We start from the raw sequence: 21297 nt of genomic DNA, 5'->3' as shown, positions 1-21297 counted from the left end.
GAGCTAATAGAGAAGCATGTCTTTTGTACATTGTATTTATTAGTATAACGAGACCTCTTAAACACACGCTTATAAAACTTCTATAAAATTGTAGTTTACTATCCCTTTGTATATCATACAAAATCCGACTTTTATAATTATAACTTATTAATTAAAAATCATATATCTTATTCAATGCTCTATCAATCAAACCTAATCTTACTTCTGCAATATACATATTAATAAATTTCACAATGTGCCTATATAACGATGATACACTTGTATCATTTTTAATTTTGTCAATTGTAAATACAATCAATATATATAAATAAAAAACAACTAATTAAAGCTATTTTTAATAAAAGAGATATTTATACATATATATTTTCCATAATTAAATACAATGAAAAGTATTTGTCACCGATATATATGACAAATAGAATTAATAATTCAATATATAAAGTTGAATTTATTTCTAATCTTGTTAACAATAATTTACTGAAATATATAGTTCAAGTATGTAACAGATGATATATGTGTATGAATTGCTAGAAGATTGTAAGTAGTAATCCTTTATCGGTAATTATTTTAAGTGTTACACAATTGTCTTTACGATTATATGAATTATGAAACATAACACAAGTGTGGAATATTTAGGTATCGTAATTATAAAACTTTGACATTGCATTGTCTCGTCGCACTAAAATGTTCATGTCACAAGTATGAGAGTTCAAAGTGGTTATTATGCTCCAATACGGTTTTCCAAATATCACAATATATCATAAATTACCATAATAAAGAAAGCTGCATTATTCCTATAATTTAATTGCCGATAAAAGCTGAAACACTTCTATAGATGATGTTTAGCAGTCTAGGAAATTGCCGGCCATCAATAGTTCCAGAGCAATCTCAGGTGCAATAGGAAATTCTGGTATTTCTGTACTACTATTTGTGTAGCGTACTTTATAAGTGAAGTACATGCAGACCTTTTGTAATACGTGAGACCTATAAAAAAAAAACACTCATCAAATAATTATTATAATATATGTATTAAGCTTATTTTACGAGTTTATAATTAAAAAAAAAATGAAAAGTATTTCTTATACTTACGGAATTTCTCGGAAGTTAACTTCATTAGCTTCATTTTCTGCAAATTGACCAGGACCACTCAACATTGCTTTGATAGTACCACTCGTTAACGCGTGTTCTCGTTTAACAATAAACTCATGGCCATCGCTACTGACCAGTTTCACATACATTGCGTTTGGTCCTTCGCAGCCCCCATAAACGGGACTACCATTTTGCTAAAAAAAAAAAAATCCAAAACATCTATCATTATTTGTCTCACATTGACTTGGCAAAACTTTACATAAATCTAAAATATTGTACAATTGGAAGAAATGAAGTATAGTGGGATAAACAAAAAGAACCATCTCTAGAAAGCAAAATTTAATTTGGAAAAGTAGGTACCACATGCATGTCTTTAGATGATCTGCCATCTTCTTCTTCGGTCTTATTGACACTTGCTTCTTCATTGTGCTTAATCCAAAGAAAGATTAATTGTTAATCAATATTTTACCATAAGCGCTTTCAGCTTTCCAGAAAGGGAACGAGTAATTTTAACATATAACAGCAACACAACATGTATGTACATGATTATCGTACAGATATATTGTTATACATCCTGATTACCATGCAGAGGTACATCATGCAAACAAAATTGTTTCTATACGTACCTTCTCAGCCTGCATATTTACATCAGTAGACATGTTTCCTGTTGTTGTATAAATATCCTCCTAAAACAAAATAATTCAAATATACAATCTATCATATACAGGGCTGGCGAAGTAAATTTTTTCTATGTATGGTGTTTCAGTTGGAGGAGGATGGTGAGGGAGAGGGGTGACATTAATATTTTAGAGTTAGACTGTTCTTTAATGTATGTGTTTTTATTTTCATGTTTTATAAAGCAAATATTACTGCTCTTATTTTGTTTTTAGGTATCAAATCGTTCATTAGTAATTCTAAATCTAAAACTTTGACAATATCCTGGCTACATTACTTAAACGTTTTTGTAACATTGTCGCTCTAAGAAATTTTTTTAGCGCAGAAAACGACCTTTTGTTAGAACACGACAAACTCGAAATTGTTAATAGTATTTTAATTAATTTAGTGAAAATAATTATGTATTAATTAACTGTTAATTTAGTGTTTCTTCTTCTGACGAGGTATGTATGGAATTCTATAGTTTAGACATTTTTATATGTATAGAATGCTCCAGATCGATTCTACTGAAGTTGCTGACGCTGATCTTATATACACACATACACAAAATACAAATGACATAATAACAAAAAATTTGTAACTAATACGAATACGAAGTCTATAACAGTCTAGCTGGATTAGTTGCTTATATATAATTTCGCGTGAATTTATATACTGATATAGTTTTTCTAAATTGCGCGCCGAACAATTGTCGGTCGAAAAAATTATATATATTAAAAACTAAACAGTGATTAAACAGAAAAATATAAATCCATTGTTTACAAAATTTCAAAAATAACAAATTACTGTCGTTATCATAGATATAATTTAAAGCGTTGAACAAAACATTTATGTATATTGAAAAATAATCATAGGTTAAGCTACTGGAAAGTGGAAAGTAGCATTTGAAATACAAAAAAACAGTATTTTTGGGAACACCGTATCGTATATGTACGCGAAAGCCATTAAAAATTACTTAACACTTTCAAGCAAGGTTATATTTATCCGATGGAATAATTTGCTATATATTACTGCTAACTATGCTATGTCATTCTCGTAATATAGTAACACTGGATAGTTGATAAAAATAATTATAAATTATGCTCGTTATATTATTACGAAGTAGCGAGCGCCGCGAGCGATTCTACGTACCTTAGAGACGAGAATATGAAATTTTAATTAAATCAGACTTTCCTAATCGTAATGTAGTGTTGCAGAGGCAAACGTAATCAGCTGACGAGTCGTCAATGTCGATTACCAAATGACACTTGATATCGACGATGATACTGACAACTGACGACGATTGTCGAAACACGAGTGAACCTAGAAAGCGAATGTGAATGGTATGTGCTACGATTTACCGATTCGTATCACGCAAAATGCGTTTCGATATGTTTTGTTCACGTGACTCCAGATCGCGTTTCATTCGAGAGAGTACAAGAATAGTCGCAATCTCACAATGCATTAAATGCATTCTGTTATCCGAGACGTAAACCATACAGGTTAAATGAACATTTGGTATTTTTTTAATGATTCGTTGTGTCGTTTAACGATAATTGTGAAATAATTCAAACAATGTTTATTTTATGAATCGTTTCAGTCTAGGAACATTAATTTTTTTATTGTACAAATTTCATTAACTCCATCGAACTTTATACGATCCATCATTATCTCATCTTATACAGGTTGGATTATAATATATAACTTGGCTTTTATTATTAATTTACATAAATGGTCCATTTATATAATTTATTTTGTTCATATAAATATCTATAGATTAAGAAAAAAATTTGTTAATTATACTGACAAATCTAATTCTATTTTGTTTGTATTTATTTCTATATAATCTATAAATGAAATTAAAAAATTATTATCAATTTTTTTAATAATCAGAGTTTTTTGTAACTACTAAACTAGTTTATTTATATTATTTATTAAGTATTTCTCGTTTCTTTTTATGTATATTTTGTTTCTATGCATAATATAAATTTTTATCACATTTGTGAATATATTTTATTAAAGTATACCAAACTTGTATCCGCTTTTGAATAAAATTGATACAATTTTATTTGATGCAATAAATTATGTTGCTTATATTAATTTGATGAATGTCTTGTAAGTATTAATTCTTACATTGTTACTTATTTGACAACAAAGTATTAATAAAATATAATCAATTATGTGGTATAAAATTAAAAAATAAAATTAATAAGTAAAAGTAATTATTAAAACTTTTATTAATTTTCTAAACATGTTTTAGGAAGAAGATGTAGGAAGTTACAGCGATTAGTTGAATGGATCATCATGGCTGTTTTTAAATCAAGACAAACTACCTATTTATTAAAAATAATTGGATTAGCCAGATAACGCAAAGCCTCTTTAAATGATATAAAACATACAAATAATGTCCTTCAGAATACGTTTAGCTCGCAGCAGGCCAATTAGACTTTTAAGAAATGTGGCCATGAAGTGTTGGGCTTTTAGTGGAGCATATATTCTATTGTGCTTTTTTTTATATTGGTTATATGGCGGAATTTTGGCTTTTTTCTTACTGTGTTTTGCTACAACTGGTTCGTATATATATTTTTTACTACAAAAGATTTTATTTTCTATTAACAAGGTTATCATTGTTATAAATTTACAAATTTTTTATTAAGGTAAAGATATAAATTATAAAGACTGATTTTTCTTTATTATTACAGGAATACTCTATCACAGAGAAGATCAACTTCTTTATCATCCAGAACTGCCAACCCATTCGAGAGTCTATGTACCAGCTCCTTCAATATTTAGTTTACCTTATCAAAGTATATATACTAGAGCTCGAGATGGCACAATCCTACATATGTTTTTTGTTTCTCAACCAGAAGACAGAATGAGACAAGTACCTACATTATTGTTTCTTCATGGCAATGCTGGCAATATGGGTCATCGGTATGTTATTTTTTACTGTACATTATAAAAGACACTTAATATCTATACACATATTATTTCTAATTTATTTATAATTATTGTTATAGTATGTTCTATTGTTTGTTATAAAGTTCTATTATTTGTTACAAAAAATTAGATAATTATATAGCAATGATTAACTGCTAAACATTTTTACAAATTCCTCTAATAATATTGTAAATGGTTAAAAACACTTTATTAATTGTATCCATAAAATTTCAATATTGCTAAGAAAGAATAAAAGATAAATTATATATAAAATAAGTTACACTTATATAATAATAAATTATATCGTAACATTATCCATATATTTATATGTTTCAGATTGCAAAATATAGTAGGACTGTATCATAATATTCAATGTAATATTTTAATGTTAGAATATCGAGGATATGGCTTGTCGCAGGGTACTCCGTCGGAGGAAGGGCTTTATATGGATGCCCGAGCGGGGATAGATTATCTGTTTAGTAGAGCGGATATTAATACCAATGAAATTATAGTATTCGGTAGATCACTGGGTAAAGAATCTAATTTTATTATTTGGAATTTTTATTTATTTTTCAATATTTTTAAATCTTAGATTTTATTATATTAAGTTTTAAAATCTTGGTTAATCTTATTTAATTATCAGTATTTGTATGTAATAATTAAATTTGATTAAATTGTAATTTAATAGGTGGAGCTGTAGCTATTGATTTAGCCACAAAAGAGGAAAATTTACAGAGAATTTGGTGCCTTATACTTGAAAATACCTTCACTAGTATCCCAGATATGGCCGTCTTATTTGTAGGATCTAAATTTTTACAATATCTGCCACTTTTTGTATATAAAAACAAGGTAATAAATAGAAAAGATTTATAAATTTTAATTACTTTATGTGATTGTTCTGGTTCTCTCTTCAAGTTTAAAAAATTTACAAAATATACTGTTTTATATTAAAAAGTATGACACGTTTAACACAAATCTTTGTACATTTTTTATTCTCGAAATTTATGTATTAATTTATATTATATTTCGTAATTTCTCTACAATCTCAATAATCTCGTTTCTCTATTCTTATATTTATTTATATTTTCACATATTTTTTTTACATAATTCTCATTTTCCTATTTTTTATTGCAGTATTTGTCTATTCTAAAAGTTCGTTCAGTGATGATGCCCACTCTGTTTATTTCCGGTCTGGCGGATACATTGGTACCACCCCGCATGATGCAAGATCTTTATAAGAATTGTCGAAGCACATATAAGCGTATACTTCCAATTGTGGATGGTACGCATAATGAAACCTGGTGTCAGCCGAGTTATTATCAAAACATTAACGCCTTTCTGACCGAACTCAGGGAAAATCCACCTCCAAGGGTAACGTCTAGTCATTGGCAAATTGATAATATTTAATATTACAGTACTTCTATTATCAAATCTATTACTGTTTATTAATAATAAACACAATTTTTACTTTTTAAAGACATAAAAAAATCGACTTTATCGAATTGTACTTTTTCTACCTTTCGTAGAAACTGTCCTTAAGCGTTGCAGAAACAGGGAAGTTAACCTTATGATTCTTAAACGTGATTTTAACAATTAATCATACATCCAATCAAATCATAATTAAATCAAATAAGTATTTCAAGTTATAAGTCAATTGTTTAAATAATAGGGGAGAATGTCGGACCGTGTTCCAAATCCGGACCTTTTTAATTTAAATAAATACGGTTAAGTAGATTTGCGTGCTACTTATAATGTAAAGTCCTTCTAGGACACCGAACATGTGACAGCAGTTTGGCAGTACTCTGTTATGGCGTTTATAGAATAGACGCAAGTATGTATTTTCGGCTATCATGAGAAAATGTTTTCAAAAAAGAAAATCCTTGTAAATCATTATTTAAAGGATGTTAAAAATTTGAACGGTAATTGATTTAAGATAATCAAAGAGTATAGAATTCAAAAATATCAAGAGTTTTATGATTACTTTTGCGGTTTATTGTAAAATTTGTTCCAATCGTTCGAAAGAACCCGTGTCCAAACCAAATCTCTCTTTGGGTATCCAAATCGGAGCTATACGAAAAACGCTAAAAAGATGAGTAAGCCAGCTAATTCATCGAAGAAAGAAAGTTCGCCACAATTTGGTTGTAGTACTGGTAATCGACAGATCAGATCTGGTCTAAAGAACATTAAATCAATAAAATATCATGTATTATCAGACTCAGACTTGATGGAACTTTTTATTGATTTTAATTCTAATAATATAAACTGTATTTTTACCTTTAAGTCTTAAATTGCTCGTTTTTACTCAATACTAACAAAAATTAATTAAAATATTTTAAAATTCTATTTAAAAGTCCATAAAAATAGGAGAGGTTTGATTTGGAACCCATAATTTAAATAGATCCGATTTAGACCACTCTCCTCTATAATTAATTGCTTGAATTTAATTAGTTTAAAGCTTAAATTAATTTAGGATTTGATATAATGTCTTAACTTATTAATTTATTCAAGTTTTTTCTGATTATTTTATTTAAATTAAAATAATTAATTAGAAATAACACGTGAATAGAGAAAAAGAGAATTACTCATTAATGGAGAACACAATTATAATAAATGTTTCAAGAATTCTCTATAATATGACAACATGTGAATTAAAAATCTTTAAAATTTCGGAAAGCAAAAATTCTTAAAACCTACAATTTAAATATATATATATATATATATATATATATATATATATATATATATATATATATATTATTACTGACCGTTCCTGTTACAATAAGTATATGTAGAACTATATATAGTATTATAGAAAAAATTGGAAAATTATTATAATATAAATTATGACAGCTAATTTATGCAATTTTTGCAAGAATTACATAAATTGTATATTATATAAGTTGTACTAAGAATATAAAATAAAAAATGTCTTTTCTATTTTTTTCAATAATAGTTTTCATGTTTTTATAAGAATAAAAAGTTTTAATGTCTACGGTTGATTCGTCTTCTTTTTGCATTTATTTTTCGAATCAATAGCATGCCGATTATCATTAGAATTCCAAGTAGAGCAGTCAATGTGATCAGAGCAGTAATCATTCCAGAACTAGGTTTGAATGTTACAATCTGTTTACTAGAAATACTTGCAGTATTAACGATCATTCTTTCTGCAAAATGTGAAAACTCGTCGCAAAAGACTTCTCCCTTCCATTTGTACCAATGAATCATCCTTTTGTTGGCTAATTCAGGTGGCTTAGCACATCTAAGTAATAACAAAATGTGAAGAGTAAGATACATTGATGAATATTATTTAATTTATTTATGAATCTCATATGAGTTTTGTAATAAAAAATAAAAATAGATAAGAATAATTTTAAGATATAAAAATATTAGAGGTGTGTGATTTAATTTTAAGGTATTTTTCTAAAAAAAAAATTATTTAAACAAGATAATGAACGAATACTTTAATCAAGATATTTTTTATGTTACGAATAAATAGTAAATTAAATTAATTGTTATAACTTAATAATATTAATTTATATCGGAAAAAAATTAATTGTCATTAAAATCCTTAATATATGTATATTTAAAATAGGTCCTTCAAAATATTCAATAATATGAAATTACCTCAAATCTTCTAGAAGACTAGGATCTGTTATATAAAGTTTTGGGATTAGTTCGTTCAACATCCATTGCAATGAGCAATTACAAATAAATGGATTTCCTTGCAGATTAATGAGATATTTTAAATTTGAAACATTTTTGTTGTAAACATTTATATTAAATAGTTTTGATGACAAGTGAGTAAAGCGATTATTGCTCAAATCCAGCTGAAAAGTAAAAAGAATCGTGTAATAAACATTTTTTAAAAGAAATTTTTTTATATAAAACACTAACAGAGCAAATGTTCATATGTTGAAAAACGTTTTCCTCAATCATATTCAACTTTTTATTACTTGAAATAGTCATATTGATACAATCATTTTTCTTCTCCTTTAACATTAGAAATGTTTCTTTGCCAATTTTTTCATACGTTTCCATAAATTTTATCTCAAATATTTCCAAATTTAATTTAGACCGAATTTTTATATCTTTCAAATCATTTCCATTGATTTTCAAAATTCTCAAACTTGGAAAATTTTTATTAGAAATAGTTTCAGGTATTATCGTTAAATCATTGAAGGATACATCTAACGTCTCTAAACTTTTCAAAAAAACTTCTGGAAAGTCTGATAAGAAATTTCTACTGATATTTAAAATCTTTAATTCCTCCAATGATGTTAAATTGTTACATATGTTAGAAATATTATTGTTTTGAATATTTAAGATATGAATTGATGATTTTTGAAATAATACAGTATTGATAAGATTGTTTTCCGTGTAAAGTTCTGACAATGACAACGGAAGATTTTGGAAATTTAGGGAGAGAAGCTGATTATTGTTAACGCGAAGAATCTTCAGATGTTGCATATAAAGTAAAGAATTGACTGGAAGAGTAGTCAATTTATTGAAGGAGAGATTTAAATATTCCAACTCCGGCATAACATCGAGGAAATTCTGTAAAATATTTAAGTAAATAAATTTAATAAGAGTAATGTTGATATTTTTTGCAATAACTATATATAATTATAATTATATTATTCTATTACAGCATTACTAATAAAGAATTTCGCAAGTTTTATATGGAAAAATAACCCCGGCTAAATTGGTCCGTTTTTAGACATATATGTATATGTTGCATTTCTTGTGATTCTGCAAACAAATGTCTTATCCATTGTCGCACATTTACATAAAATCAACAGATACAAAGATATAACTTTGTTATATCTTGTCTTTTTATCTGCTGATTTTATGTAATAAATGTACAACAATGAAGACATTTGTTCAGAATCATAAGATTTAATACAACATATATATTTCAGAACAAACCAATTTGTCCGGGGTTATTTTTTCATATAAAATATGCGGGATTTCTTTCGCTAAAATTTTTTTACTGTTAGAATTAAGTTTTATTGTTAAAATTACTATATATTACCAAATCAACAAGATTGTTGTGGGATACATCAAAGACTTTTAACTTTGTTGTTGCATTTTTTAAACTTATTTCTATGTTATTCATATGATTATAACTCAAATTAATTTTAGAAAGGGAAGAAGATGTACTTAAGACAGAAATATCGAAGCTCAAAAGTAAATTGCTAGAATAATCTAAATCTTCGAGCTCGTTTAGATTTTTAAAGATGTCTGAATGTATATTATCGAATTTATTTTGAGACAAATCCAATCTTTTTAAATGTTTCAGGTGTTTTAGTTCATTTAGAGGTAAAAGCATTATATCGTTCTTTGAAAGAATAAGTTTGTTTAATGGTTGATGCTTATCCAAAGTTAAAAGATCGAAGTTAAGAACTTCATTGGTTTCCAAGTGCCTGTCATAGCAATCAATAATTAGTCCTGCATCTGTAAAAATATGTAATATAATATTGATATTTATGATTTATGTTACTAGAGTACATCTCGTATTACAAATCATATATTGTGATATTATTTACAATAATAATGATAATGACAAGAATGTTACCATGTATATTTAATTTACTGATTTATTATCGTTCATTAATTTATTAAATCTTGTAAATTTTTGAAATATAATACACATAACTTTTATATATATAATTAGTAATTACACAATAACAAAAATATATCATGTATTTATTATTTATTTATTAACCGATTACTTTTATTATTTTCTCCACGGCGATAAATATCTTATCTTTTTTATTCTTTTCAACTTACTTGAAGTAAAACATATGCAGATTTTACATATATCGCACAAACATTGGTTGCACAGAAATAAAAGTAACAGTATAATAATATTCAACATTATGAGATATCTGTACTGTGATTTTACACAGGCTATCACTAAATATTATACATTTAATTATATACCTAGTAGGTACACGCCTACTATAGCAGATTCCGATAGCATATCTGATAAGTGCGTCAACCATGTGAGTAATATGTGTATGTGATTACATACTATATAGTATACTCATCTTGCGAAAAGTACAGGTGCGATATCATTTAATATATTTAAATAGTGTGAAATCTCACGGATTCTCCAAATTAAAAAATAAACAATATAATTCTTCAAAGGTGAATGAGAGTACAGCGATGTTGTTGGGTCGCAATAAACAAAAATAATAGCCGGATCCTTATAAATTCCTTTTATTCAACTGATGAAAGTAAAAATCATTTAATTAGTTATGGATGTAACTTACAGTTTCTTGCCATTATATAGAAACAACTTTTAACTTTTTATATATTTTAATCCGTGAACATAAGAAATGACAAACTCGGATGTTTTGTATGAAAAATCGAGACAATAAATGTAGATAAATATAAAATAGCTTTTTATGTATAATCAAAATAATAATAACAAATAGTCATATTCAATAATTATAATATTAATCACACACACGTATACAAATTAAAAATATTTCCATTATTAAATATATATCATGTCTCGATATATACTTTCAGTATTAAAAATCTGTAATATACGTGAACTATAGATTTTACTGTAGTATTGGCAATATAGTGGTACAAGACCATAATAGTACGTCTAATAAATATCTTTTTATTCTGAAACAGCATAAAGTTGAAGATCGTTCTATTTTGATGAAGATCTTTTGTTCCACATTTCGTGAACTTCTTTATTATCTCGTAGTTTGAACAAAATGTGTTTGATTTAGTTTTGACAAAGTATATCCTCATCTTTAATTGCATTCCGGTATCCATCACCAGTAGAACAATTCATTTATCTGTGTAGGCCTATGAGAATATCATTATTTGATTGTATTATATATTTAATTTAAAATAGATACATTTTTTAATATTCTTTGACTCTTATATGCTCTTTATAATATATTGTTGTATTTTGATTATTAAGAGTCCTGTATTATCTTATCTATTTTTTATTTATCTATAAAAAATGATCATCATTTTATTATTGTTTCAATAATAAGATAAAAGAGAAATTTAAAAAAATTAAGTAATAATAATAGAAAAATGTTATAATTTGTCTATAAAACTAATGAAGAATTTGGTAGATACCAGAAAATGAACAATTTAATATAACATACAAGCAATCTCTTATAATAAGAATTATAAATTTATAAGTTTATTGTTTACAGAGATGATATACATTACTTAAAAAGACAAATGAATATGTGTCCAACTTAGACAATTTTAAAACAATTCTAACATTTCTTAAAGAAATTGGTAAGCGTGGATTGCTTCTTTTTCACATTTCCCATTTTAGTTTCTGTTTTCTTCTGCTCTTTTCTCTTCATCTCTTCTTTTTTTTCTTCCTCATCTTCAGAACAACTTACATAAACATGTTCCTTCTTTGTTACAATGTATTCACCTTCTTTATAAGTTCTATTAATTAACTTCAACACTTTTCTTTTACCATTTTCGTGTTTTACTTTTGGTGGAGAAGGACTCTTATCTTTCATAGGAGTTTCTGGTTCTATTTCAGGAACCGACTCCTCCATCTCTACATCACTTTGTATCTCTGAATCACTAGAATCATCTTGCACAACAATTCTCTTCCGTTTCTTAGCAACTTCATTTGTTTCCTTGCTTCTATTCCGTTTTTTTCCATGTGAATTCTTCTTTTCTTTAATTACTTTTCCTTCGGTAACTTCTTTTTTGGCATTATTATTTTTCTTTTCCGATGATATTACCTCTGTAGATTTTGAAGGAGAGAGCCGCTTCCCAAAAAAATTATCTAATTTTCCCTTTTTAGAATTATTTTGTGGGGATACTTTTTTAGTAGTAGAATTGACCACAGAATTTTTATTTTTCTCAGTTAAATTTTGAATTTTTTCTACAGAATCTTTATCTTTCTGGACACAATTTTTATCATTTTCAGTATCTTTTTTCTTTTTCATTGAGTCTTTATCACTTTCTTGGAAAGATGATTTTAATTTTTCAGAACTTTTTGATTTTTCAGCCATATTAAATAAATTATTAAATCCATTCTTCTTTGTTGTTATTGGATTCTTTTCTGTCTTTAGTGGATTTGTTAAATTTGTAGACTTTAAATTTGTCACATTTTCCGTTGTAACTTTTGTAGTAATTGTACCCCAACGTAATAGTTGCATTTCTTCATCTGTTCGCTCTTTGCAAGCATCACATTTTATAGCGCTGTAATTTATATCGCCTGAACCAGAAGTAGCAAGTAGTTCCAGATCTGCAATTGGCTTGTGAACACTGTATACATGCTCCGAGATAATTTTACTGAATTTTTCTTTAGCCTCAGATAAATTGGATCCTTTAACAACTTCTACACGCATTCCCCTCTGTTTTTCCTTTAGATGACCTATCAATAAATATGTGCATTCTATGTTGTTATTTTGATATTTTTGATGAAAGTCCAACAAAATTTGTTTGGCTATATTAACATGGACATGCAGTTCTTTGCTTAGCCATTTGTAGGTGACCTAAAATTATACATTATTGCATTATATATAATGCACACACAGAATAATAAATAAATTATTTATACACCAAACATAATGAAGAATGTCATATATGAATAATTGCGATAGAATTACCAGCTTGTCATTATCAAAAACATAACCAGCCAAAGTCTCTAAAGATTTATTCAACGTTTCCGTGTTCATTTTCCAACAATTTGTGTTCCAAATAGTTCATAACAATACGAAGTTTTTTTTTATTAGCCTCACACTTCGAGTAAACACTTATTGAAAATTATTTTAAAAGGCGGTAAATCAGAAACTTTCGATTGTATGCAGCCATTCCAAGCCATTCTTTTAATGGTTAAGTTAGGTCGCCGCTATCAATTTGAGTATGATTGGTTAATTATATCACGTGATCCCAATGCCATCTTTATTACCTTTTTGAAAACAAATTCCAAAATTGTCCAGAATTTGTTTACTAATTGTATAATTCATTATTTCATTTAGCGATACATTTTTATTTTATTAAATATTTTAATCTGTATTTCAACATTTAAAGAGAAAGAAGATTTATAAAAGAAAGGGAAAGCACTGAATATTGATTTCACAAAGTTGGATTAAATATATGTAGGTTCGTATAAGAACGCTTTTGCTTTTAAAAAAATTACATATATAATCAGAAATAAGGGAACAATTTTTTTATTTATAACTTTAATAATTAGTTACATTATTTACTTATACTATACATGTGACATTCATGTCCACAGGGCATAAACAAGTGAAAATTATGATGTTGCACGCATATTTAACATTTTTCTTTTTAGCACGTACTTTCTGGTTTATTTTTCTTTGTTATGTTTTTCCTAACTTGTTCCAACACCGATGTATCCTTAAAAATGAAATATACATGAAACACTTTATACGCAAAACATAATTGTAATTAGTGATATACAGGATGTCTCAGAATAAAACTGCCAACTATTTCGTGTGCGGATAGAGCGGACTAAACTAAGTCAAAAAGTCTTCTACCATTTTACAATTTTCGCAATAGTTATCAAAATATTAATTACCAAAAATCGCCGAATATTGGTTTCCAATAATTTTTTACTCAAATATTATCAATATTACACAAAAATAGTAAAAAAACAAAAATAGTTTATTTTCTTCTTATGGATCTCTAAAAGTTTTTTCAAAAATTTTGTATTAACTTTTTAGTATTGCATTTTCCTATTGGCAACTATTTTTATCAATATGAGAAAATTTTGTACTAAAAAATTCTGAAAAAATTCTCAGAATTCTATAAGAAGAAAATAAAGATTTTTTATTACTCGTTTTTCTGTACTCGTTTTTATTACGCTGTTTTTCTGTAAAATAAATGTTGATAATACTTGAGTAAAAAAAATTATTGAAAATCAATATTCGGTAATTTTTGGTAATTAATATGTTGTTAACTATTGTAAGAATTGCAAAATGGTACAAGACTTTTTAACACAATTTAGTCCGCTCTATCAGCACATGAAATATTTAGCGATCATTATTTTGTGTGTGTGTTTATATATATATATATATATGTGCGTGCGTGTGTGTGTGAGTGCAATATTTAAATGATTTATATTAGCATATGTAATTGAGCATCGCATTTTTCCACTTACTATAGCTGTAATAAGAAATGAGCAATCGTTTGTATGCGTATATTGAACGGTACAAGTACCATCGCTATTATTATCTTTTGTCATCATCCTGTTAAAATTGTCATTATTTGTTGATTCTGTTAAATGAACAGGCACATTCCAGATTTTGCTCGCTCCTTTGACAAGATTCACATTTTCTCGATAAAAATTATAATCACACACATTGTTAACCAGAATATTCACTGTGCAAATACAAATTTTTATTAAAATTTATCCTACATATTTAAATTATTTAATTAGCACATCAACTTGGCTAATTATCGACAATATTTACCTTCTGGATTTGATTTCTTGCTCACGTTTGCCATGCAGCTTCTGATCGCATTTGTTACATCCATAAGTTCATGCATCCTTTCCTCCAATCTGATATCTCTCAGATGCTTAAACTAAAATTAAAGAAGTGAGGAATAGAAAAAAATAAAGTATTCAACATGTATAATAGTGTTTAGAAAAAAAGAATGAGAAAAAAATTATAGCAATAAGATTGATAACATAAAGACTATTTTTTTCATTTACTTCATATGGCATGGGATAGGAAGTCTCAAGCAATGAGGCAACTGACAGAAATCCTGGTAGTCCCTTCTTAGCAAGTTTTGCGTACAAATCGTCCGACAAGTAGGGTGTCACAGGTGCGAGAATGCGTAATGATACTTCCAAGCATTTCGAAAGAGTATTGGAATGTCCAGCCGAATTACCGCTTCTGAACCCAAATTTTGTACCTTCCTGTATTTAAAGGAAAACATTTAATTAAAATAATGAATTATTTTTAATAGATAATTTAAGTAAATTAAGATTAATAAGATTGTGTGTGTGATTATTATATAATTTATATAATAATATATATAATTAATTGATCTTATAATTAAAATCTGAAAATTCTTTCTTAACATTCTTACAAAATTCAGAAAATTTATAAAAATTTTAAATTATTGTTATTATAACATATTCAATAATATTAAAATTCATGCAGCATATATTTATAACATACCACGTAGAAATCGCAAAATTCATAATACAGAAATTGGCGAATTGCGGTTATCGCTTCATGGAAATTTCGTTCTGTAAACGCATCATTTACAGTTTCTACCATCCATGATAATCGACTGAGAATCCATCGATCTAAATCATTCAGACTTTCCTTTTCTTCATTTTCGTATTGTTGTTGATCCTCCTTTGTCATTAATAATACGTATTTGCTTGCCTGCCAGATCTTATTGCAAAAATATTTGCTTGTCCGACAATCATCCACATCAAAACTAATAGTATGATCTATAAAAGAAAAGTATCTATATAAGGAAAAGAGATGAAATTCTCTTTTTCTTGAGATTTTTGATTCACTTACTCTTAATATTGCGTGCACATAATGATAGTCTCAAAGCATCGGCACCGCAATCTGGTATTCCCATGGAATACGTTTTTGTATTAACACGCAGCGTTCGCTTCAATTCTTCAGCACTAAGAATACCTGCCGCGTGACTACGTCTTGCTTGCTCGTTCAATTCCTACATTATAATTGTGTGTCTAAGATCAATTATTAAATAATAGAATTACAACACACATCAATAAAAAAAAAAAAGCAATTTCAGTTCGTTGATATATAATTTTTATTACAGAGATTATAAGTATTTCTTATATATTATATAATATACAATATACTGAAATAAATATATAATTGATGCAAATTTCGAAAAATACTCACTTCAAAGGTACAACCGTTGATAATGTTGTCTGGCGAAATGACATTGCCAGAGCTCTTTGACATTTTCTTGCCATTGCCATCACACAAGACGCCATGAAGTAAAACTTCCTATACACATATATAATTTATAATTACCAATTTAAGCATACTATAAAAAGAGATTGCTCCTTTTAATATTATTTTATAGTAGCACACTTCAATGTAAAGAGATCGGATTAATTACAAAAAAATATACATATATTTTTTCTACAAGAATTGTATTAAGATTTTGATAAAATACTGATAAAGAGCAGATATAAATAATTTATTATATATATATATATATATATATATGTGTGTGTAATCATACTTTAAATGGCAAACGCTGCGTCAGTTCCAGACTTAGCATCACCATTCTCGCCACCCAAAACATGAGAATATCATGGCCTGTTTCCATCAGCGTTAGCGGATAATATCTTGCCATATCCTCCGTCTATACATTTTTGCGATATACAAAACAATATTTACAAAATTATATATAATAAAATGTGTATATAGAGAAGAATATTAAAGATTAACTTTTCCCGGCCAGCCAAGTGTAGCAAACGGTATAATTGTCGAAGAAAACCATGTGTCGAGGACATCTGGGTCCTGACGTAAATCCACTGTGTTTCCATATTTCTCTTGTATACGAGAACGCGCTTCTTCTTCAGATCGAGCAATTATCCACGAAGTGGTACTATTGCTATCAGAGAATACATCATCATCGTTATCTTTACCGTCACCATGAATTATGTAATATGCCGGAATACGATGACCCCACCATAACTGTCTCGAAACACACCAGTCCCTAAAATAAATACGCTTTTTAAAAAATAATTTATTGCATTTTTTTTGTTTAATTATTTTTATTCATTCCTTTATTTATTCATCTATTTAATAGTGTTTATCCATTTGTTCAATATTTAAACATAATAATTTTACCTAGCATTTTCGAGCCAATTGTACCACATTTGTTCGTAAATGCCGTCTTTACTTGGATGGATTTTCAGTTCACCATTTGCTACGGCTTCGTGTGCCCGCTTGGCCATTGTCGTACAGCGCAAGAACCACTGTTCCTTTGGCAAATACTCAATTACATCATGTGTGCGCGAACATAGTGGTATTGTCATCCGATGATTATCTTCCACACCTTTCACCAAACCTCGTACAGACAGTTGGTCTATTAATCTTTTCCGTGTGATGAATCTCGGCACTCCCTACAATAATTTATTATTTATTATTAATAATAAAAAATGAGTAAATCTTATGTACGGAATCATACCTTAAATTCCTTGCACACATCTGTCATATTGCCACCTTCATCAATAACATTAATAACTGGCAAGTCATGTCTTTTGGCAATGTTATAATCTAAACGATCGTGAGCCGGTGTAATTTTCATAGCACCTTTAAAACAAATAGTAAAATTAATATTTAATAATCAATTAAAAAAACAAATAAATAAAATATAATAAGCCAATAAAAGTAAAAAATAAATATATAATACATAAATATAAAATTAATTATAAAATAGACAAAATATATATATTTAAAAAACAATTTTTGAAAATGTACTTTATTTTTATTTTTCTGTATTTAATGTATATAAATTTATATATTCTAATTTATTAGAGTTTAATTGTTATAAATTTTTACCAGTGCCAAATTCTCTCTTGACCGAATAATCAGCTATGATGGGTATAAAAGTCTCTCTTGTTGGATGTAAAACGTACTGCCCAATATATCGCGAATACCTATCGTCGTTTGGATGTACAGCAATCGCTACATCTCCAAAAATTGTTTCAGGTCTAGTCGTTGCAACTATTAATTCTTCATCTGTGAAATAAAAGAAATAAAATTTACACAAGTCTGCTAAAAAGCTAAAATTGGAAAAAGCAGATTTAAAAAAAAAACCTTTATTTTTGTCTCTATAAGTACAAATATATTTTATATTTACTTGAATCTTTGATTGGATAAGCCAACTTGATCAACTGGCCGACAGTGATCTTGCTATTGTAACCTGGTAATTGAAGCCGCGTCTTGCCATTCACAATAAAATCCTCGACTTCGATATCTGAGATTGTGCTGCGTAGCGCTGGTGACCAATTCACAAGATCTCTGGCTCTGTATAACAGATTTCTCTCATTTAGTCGTACAAACGTTTCCGTCACTGCTGCGCTGTGATTCTAGAGAGCACAAATAAAAATTCAATAATATTATAACAAGTATAGAACAAATACAGAGTGTTTCAATAACTGTTATTGGGACACCCTGTATAATTGTAATAATAGATATTAATATATAAATAGCAACATAAAAGTATTACTTTATCAATGGTAAAGTATTCTCTGTCCCAATCAAGTGAAGCACCGAGAGCTTTTAACTGCTGTTTGATAACTGCAGCCTTATCTGCCTTCCATTGCCAGATCAATTGTGTAAACTCAGCACGGTCCATGTCATATCGTGTAATGTTGCGTGTATTTTGCAAAGTACGTTCCACTATTGCCTGTGTTGCAATTCCTGCATGGTCCAGACCTGGTATCCACAATACTGGATGACCCTTCATTCTGTGCCTGTGTGTACGTGTGTGAGCAGTAGAGAAAAATCTATAATATAATGGTAAATTTACCTATAGTAATTAAATATAGCGCAATAAAAACTGCATTTAATATGCTAATAATATCAAATAGTTCCAATATGTATGTAAATGTGAATTTTTATTACATTCCTTTTTATATAATAAATATCTATTATTCAAACATCTATTATACAAGGTGTCTGGAAAATCGAGATCAATACATCGGGAAGTAATTCGGGAGCCAAAAAGGAGGAAGAAAAGCTATGTAATAAGTCCAGAAATAAGTCATTTTCGAGTTATAACTACTTTTACGTTAAAAAATTGAAATTTATTTTTCATAATAACAATCATAATTTATTTCACAGTGTTTCAACATAAATGATTACATGTTTTATTTTAAAATTTTTTTTAACTTTTTATTTTTTAATTTTCTGGTATTTATAAATATAGTTACTGCATTATTTTTAGATAAACATAAACAGGTTAAATATAATGAAATTTAACAGATTAAATAAAATGTTCAAAATAACCACCTTCAGCATGAATGAAGGCCCTTATTCTTCTATTCTTCAAAGAAATTCCGAACACTTTGAAGAACAGTTGGATCCCTCCTTATTTTTTCAAATCCATGGATTATTCTTTGTCTTAACCTGTTTATGTTTATTTAAAAATAATGCAATAACCATATTTATCTACAAATTACATATTAAAAATTAAAAAGTAAAAAAATTTTAATAAAACATGTAGTTATTTATGTTGAAACATTGTAAAATAAATTATAATTGTAATTATAAAAAATAAATTTTAATTTGTTTAACATAAGTGATTATAACTCAGAAAAGACTTATTTCTTACGTTTATATAGCTTTCTTCCTCCTGTTTAACTCCCAAATCACTTCCTGAAGTATTGACCTCGATTTTCCAGATATCATGTGTGTGTGTGTATACACTATTTACTATATTCCATGTAATAACAAATTTGGTAATAAAAATTTTAATTATAAAGTAAATATATTATTATATTATAGATACTCTAAACTGTTATGTATAAATTGTGTGTATATATATATATATATATATATATATGTATATATCTCATATTGTTATCCATATATATTATTATGCATGTATATATGCGCTATTATATTATTATATTCTATTATTTAGTGTACTCTTGCTAACCATCTTGCTAGAATATCTTGGATTGTAACAGTAAGTGCATGACCTAGATGTAATATTCCTGTAATATTAGGTGGTGGTAAGACCATACTAAAGCATTCTTTGGTTTTATCTTCTTCTTGAGTACTATTGCTTGTCCTCCTTGTCCTGGATAAAGCAAAGTATTTATTACATTGCCAGGTATCATACCAGCCTTTTTCCACATTTTTCGACTTAAAAGTTGCAGGAAAATCTATAATGTAAATTTTAGAATAATACCGTAAGAAGCATATTTCATATCTCTTTTGTTCTTATTAATTTTCAATTAATAATTTTTAGTTAATTTAACTGCTCGTAGACTGTGGATGCCTTCCAACAAGCGACACAGATGATATGGTGTGACACAGTGTATCATGACATCCTTGTTCGCCAATATTAAACAAAGATGAGATGATCACTGTATTATACCGTGTCACTTATTGGAAGGCAAATTGTAATATATACGAATCTATGTAAGAAAAATATAAGATAATGCAAAAATACCTGCTAGTCTTTTATGATTGCATAATTCAGTTGCAGTTGCAGTAGAAGTGCAATAACGTAACCTTCGACAGCAAAAATTTACGTACAGAAAGGGATGATCGAACAATGTATGTTTCATTATTATTAGTTAAACTCTATTTATAGGAATTCAAATGCAATTATAGAAAACACGAATGCTGTATTTTTTTATTTAGTCGATTAGCTATTATGCATAAAATAGAATTTTGCTTTTCGTGTAATATGTTTCTTCACAATCTCTAATCCTACGCGAGAGAATCTAGTATAATTTAACCTCAAATCTTGTATCTGTAATGATAAAGATGTAAGGGACCTCCTATTACCGACTCCCGTTCGTTCTAGTTCTATTATATCCTCATCGAGGCGCTGTTACTATTCGTCGTTTAAAGTCACGTGAGAGTTCTTAGCTGAGTACTCAAGGTC

The 21297-nt window shown here is 27.8% G+C and overlaps 5 protein-coding genes across 7 annotated transcripts; 1 reads left to right on the top strand and 4 right to left on the bottom strand.

Moving 5' to 3' along the window:
- Positions 1-520: 520 nt before the first annotated feature.
- Positions 521-3078, bottom strand: EloC (transcription elongation factor elongin C). Of its 2 annotated transcripts, XM_018551415.1 has the most exons (5): positions 2896-3078; positions 1716-1775; positions 1450-1518; positions 1090-1283; positions 521-984 (listed from the first exon to the last, which is right to left on the bottom strand). In XM_018551415.1, the coding sequence occupies exons 2-5, from the start codon at positions 1746-1748 to the stop codon at positions 843-845; spliced, it is 438 nt and encodes a 145-aa protein (XP_018406917.1). In that variant the 5' UTR covers positions 1749-1775; positions 2896-3078; the 3' UTR covers positions 521-842. The 2 variants fall into 2 exon arrangements, with proteins under 2 accessions (XP_018406917.1, XP_018406918.1); XM_018551416.1 differs by lacking the exon at positions 1450-1518.
- A 276-nt stretch (positions 3079-3354) lies between these two features.
- Positions 3355-6466, top strand: Bem46 (abhydrolase domain containing 13-like protein Bem46). Its single transcript, XM_018551408.1, has 6 exons — positions 3355-3428; positions 4004-4313; positions 4446-4677; positions 5020-5213; positions 5372-5532; positions 5818-6466. The coding sequence occupies exons 2-6, from the start codon at positions 4148-4150 to the stop codon at positions 6088-6090; spliced, it is 1026 nt and encodes a 341-aa protein (XP_018406910.1). The 5' UTR covers positions 3355-3428; positions 4004-4147; the 3' UTR covers positions 6091-6466.
- On the bottom strand, positions 4023-10561 carry LOC108782995 (leucine-rich repeat and fibronectin type-III domain-containing protein 4). Its single transcript, XM_018551409.1, has 6 exons — positions 10474-10561; positions 9716-10137; positions 9169-9237; positions 8308-8510; positions 7824-7942; positions 4023-4120 (listed from the first exon to the last, which is right to left on the bottom strand). Exons 1-6 carry the CDS (start codon positions 10559-10561, stop codon positions 4077-4079), a joined length of 945 nt encoding a protein of 314 aa, XP_018406911.1. The 3' UTR covers positions 4023-4076.
- A 1356-nt stretch (positions 10562-11917) lies between these two features.
- LOC108783009 (DNA polymerase delta subunit 3) lies at positions 11918-13494 on the bottom strand. The gene is made up of 2 exons (XM_018551425.1): positions 13302-13494; positions 11918-13187 (listed from the first exon to the last, which is right to left on the bottom strand). The coding sequence occupies exons 1-2, from the start codon at positions 13368-13370 to the stop codon at positions 11940-11942; spliced, it is 1317 nt and encodes a 438-aa protein (XP_018406927.1). The 5' UTR covers positions 13371-13494; the 3' UTR covers positions 11918-11939.
- Positions 13495-13933: 439 nt separating this feature from the next.
- Positions 13934-20974, bottom strand: ValRS-m (Valyl-tRNA synthetase, mitochondrial). 2 transcript variants are annotated; one of them, XM_018551399.1, is made up of 16 exons: positions 20857-20974; positions 20338-20566; positions 18904-19150; positions 18535-18763; positions 18234-18413; positions 17860-17984; positions 17520-17794; positions 17115-17385; positions 16906-17028; positions 16557-16664; positions 16200-16359; positions 15846-16126; positions 15374-15580; positions 15132-15243; positions 14819-15039; positions 13934-14055 (listed from the first exon to the last, which is right to left on the bottom strand). In XM_018551399.1, exons 1-16 carry the CDS (start codon positions 20972-20974, stop codon positions 13987-13989), a joined length of 2955 nt encoding a protein of 984 aa, XP_018406901.1. In that variant the 3' UTR covers positions 13934-13986. The 2 variants fall into 2 exon arrangements, with proteins under 2 accessions (XP_018406901.1, XP_018406900.1); XM_018551398.1 differs by lacking the exon at positions 20857-20974 and having other exon boundaries at positions 18904-19183; positions 20338-20408.
- Positions 20975-21297: the final 323 nt, after the last annotated feature.

The sequence above is a fragment of the Cyphomyrmex costatus genome, unplaced genomic scaffold (genome assembly GCF_001594065.2).
Source record: "Cyphomyrmex costatus isolate MS0001 unplaced genomic scaffold, Ccosl1.0 scaffold14, whole genome shotgun sequence".
Lineage (NCBI taxonomy): Eukaryota > Metazoa > Arthropoda > Insecta > Hymenoptera > Formicidae > Cyphomyrmex > Cyphomyrmex costatus.
Note: the sequence above shows the minus strand (reverse complement) of the source record. Positions and strands in the feature narration are given on the sequence as shown.

Bases quoted from the DNA above. Each gene is read 5' to 3' on its own strand.
- EloC (XM_018551415.1), bottom strand. From the start codon at position 1,748: ATGTCTACTGATGTAAATATGCAGGCTGAGAAG. The intron at 1,519-1,715 runs GTACGTATAGAA...CTTTGGATTAAG, and splicing joins TAAATATGCAGGCTGAGAAG to CACAATGAAGAAGCAAGTGT. The intron at 985-1,089 runs GTAAGTATAAGA...TTTTTTTTATAG, and splicing joins GTTAACTTCCGAGAAATTCC to GTCTCACGTATTACAAAAGG.
- Bem46 (XM_018551408.1), top strand. From the start codon at position 4,148: ATGTCCTTCAGAATACGTTTAGCTCGCAGCAGGCCAATTAGACTTTTA. The intron at 4,314-4,445 runs GTTCGTATATAT...TTATTATTACAG, and splicing joins ACTGTGTTTTGCTACAACTG to GAATACTCTATCACAGAGAA. The intron at 5,533-5,817 runs GTAATAAATAGA...TTTTTATTGCAG, and splicing joins TTTTTGTATATAAAAACAAG to TATTTGTCTATTCTAAAAGT.
- LOC108782995 (XM_018551409.1), bottom strand. From the start codon at position 10,561: ATGTTGAATATTATTATACTGTTACTTTTATTTCTGTGCAACCAATGT. The intron at 8,511-9,168 runs GTCAATTCTTTA...TTTACTTTTCAG, and splicing joins ATAAATTGACTACTCTTCCA to CTGGATTTGAGCAATAATCG. The intron at 7,943-8,307 runs GTAATTTCATAT...GTTATTACTTAG, and splicing joins AGTCTTCTAGAAGATTTGAG to ATGTGCTAAGCCACCTGAAT.
- LOC108783009 (XM_018551425.1), bottom strand. From the start codon at position 13,370: ATGAACACGGAAACGTTGAATAAATCTTTAGAGACTTTGGCTGGTTAT. The intron at 13,188-13,301 runs GTAATTCTATCG...GTATAATTTTAG, and splicing joins TTTTTGATAATGACAAGCTG to GTCACCTACAAATGGCTAAG.
- ValRS-m (XM_018551399.1), bottom strand. From the start codon at position 20,974: ATGAAACATACATTGTTCGATCATCCCTTTCTGTACGTAAATTTTTGC. The intron at 19,151-20,337 runs GTTAGCAAGAGT...ACGTACACACAG, and splicing joins CAAGATATTCTAGCAAGATG to GCACAGAATGAAGGGTCATC. The intron at 15,040-15,131 runs GTAAATATTGTC...GTATTTGCACAG, and splicing joins CAAGAAATCAAATCCAGAAG to TGAATATTCTGGTTAACAAT.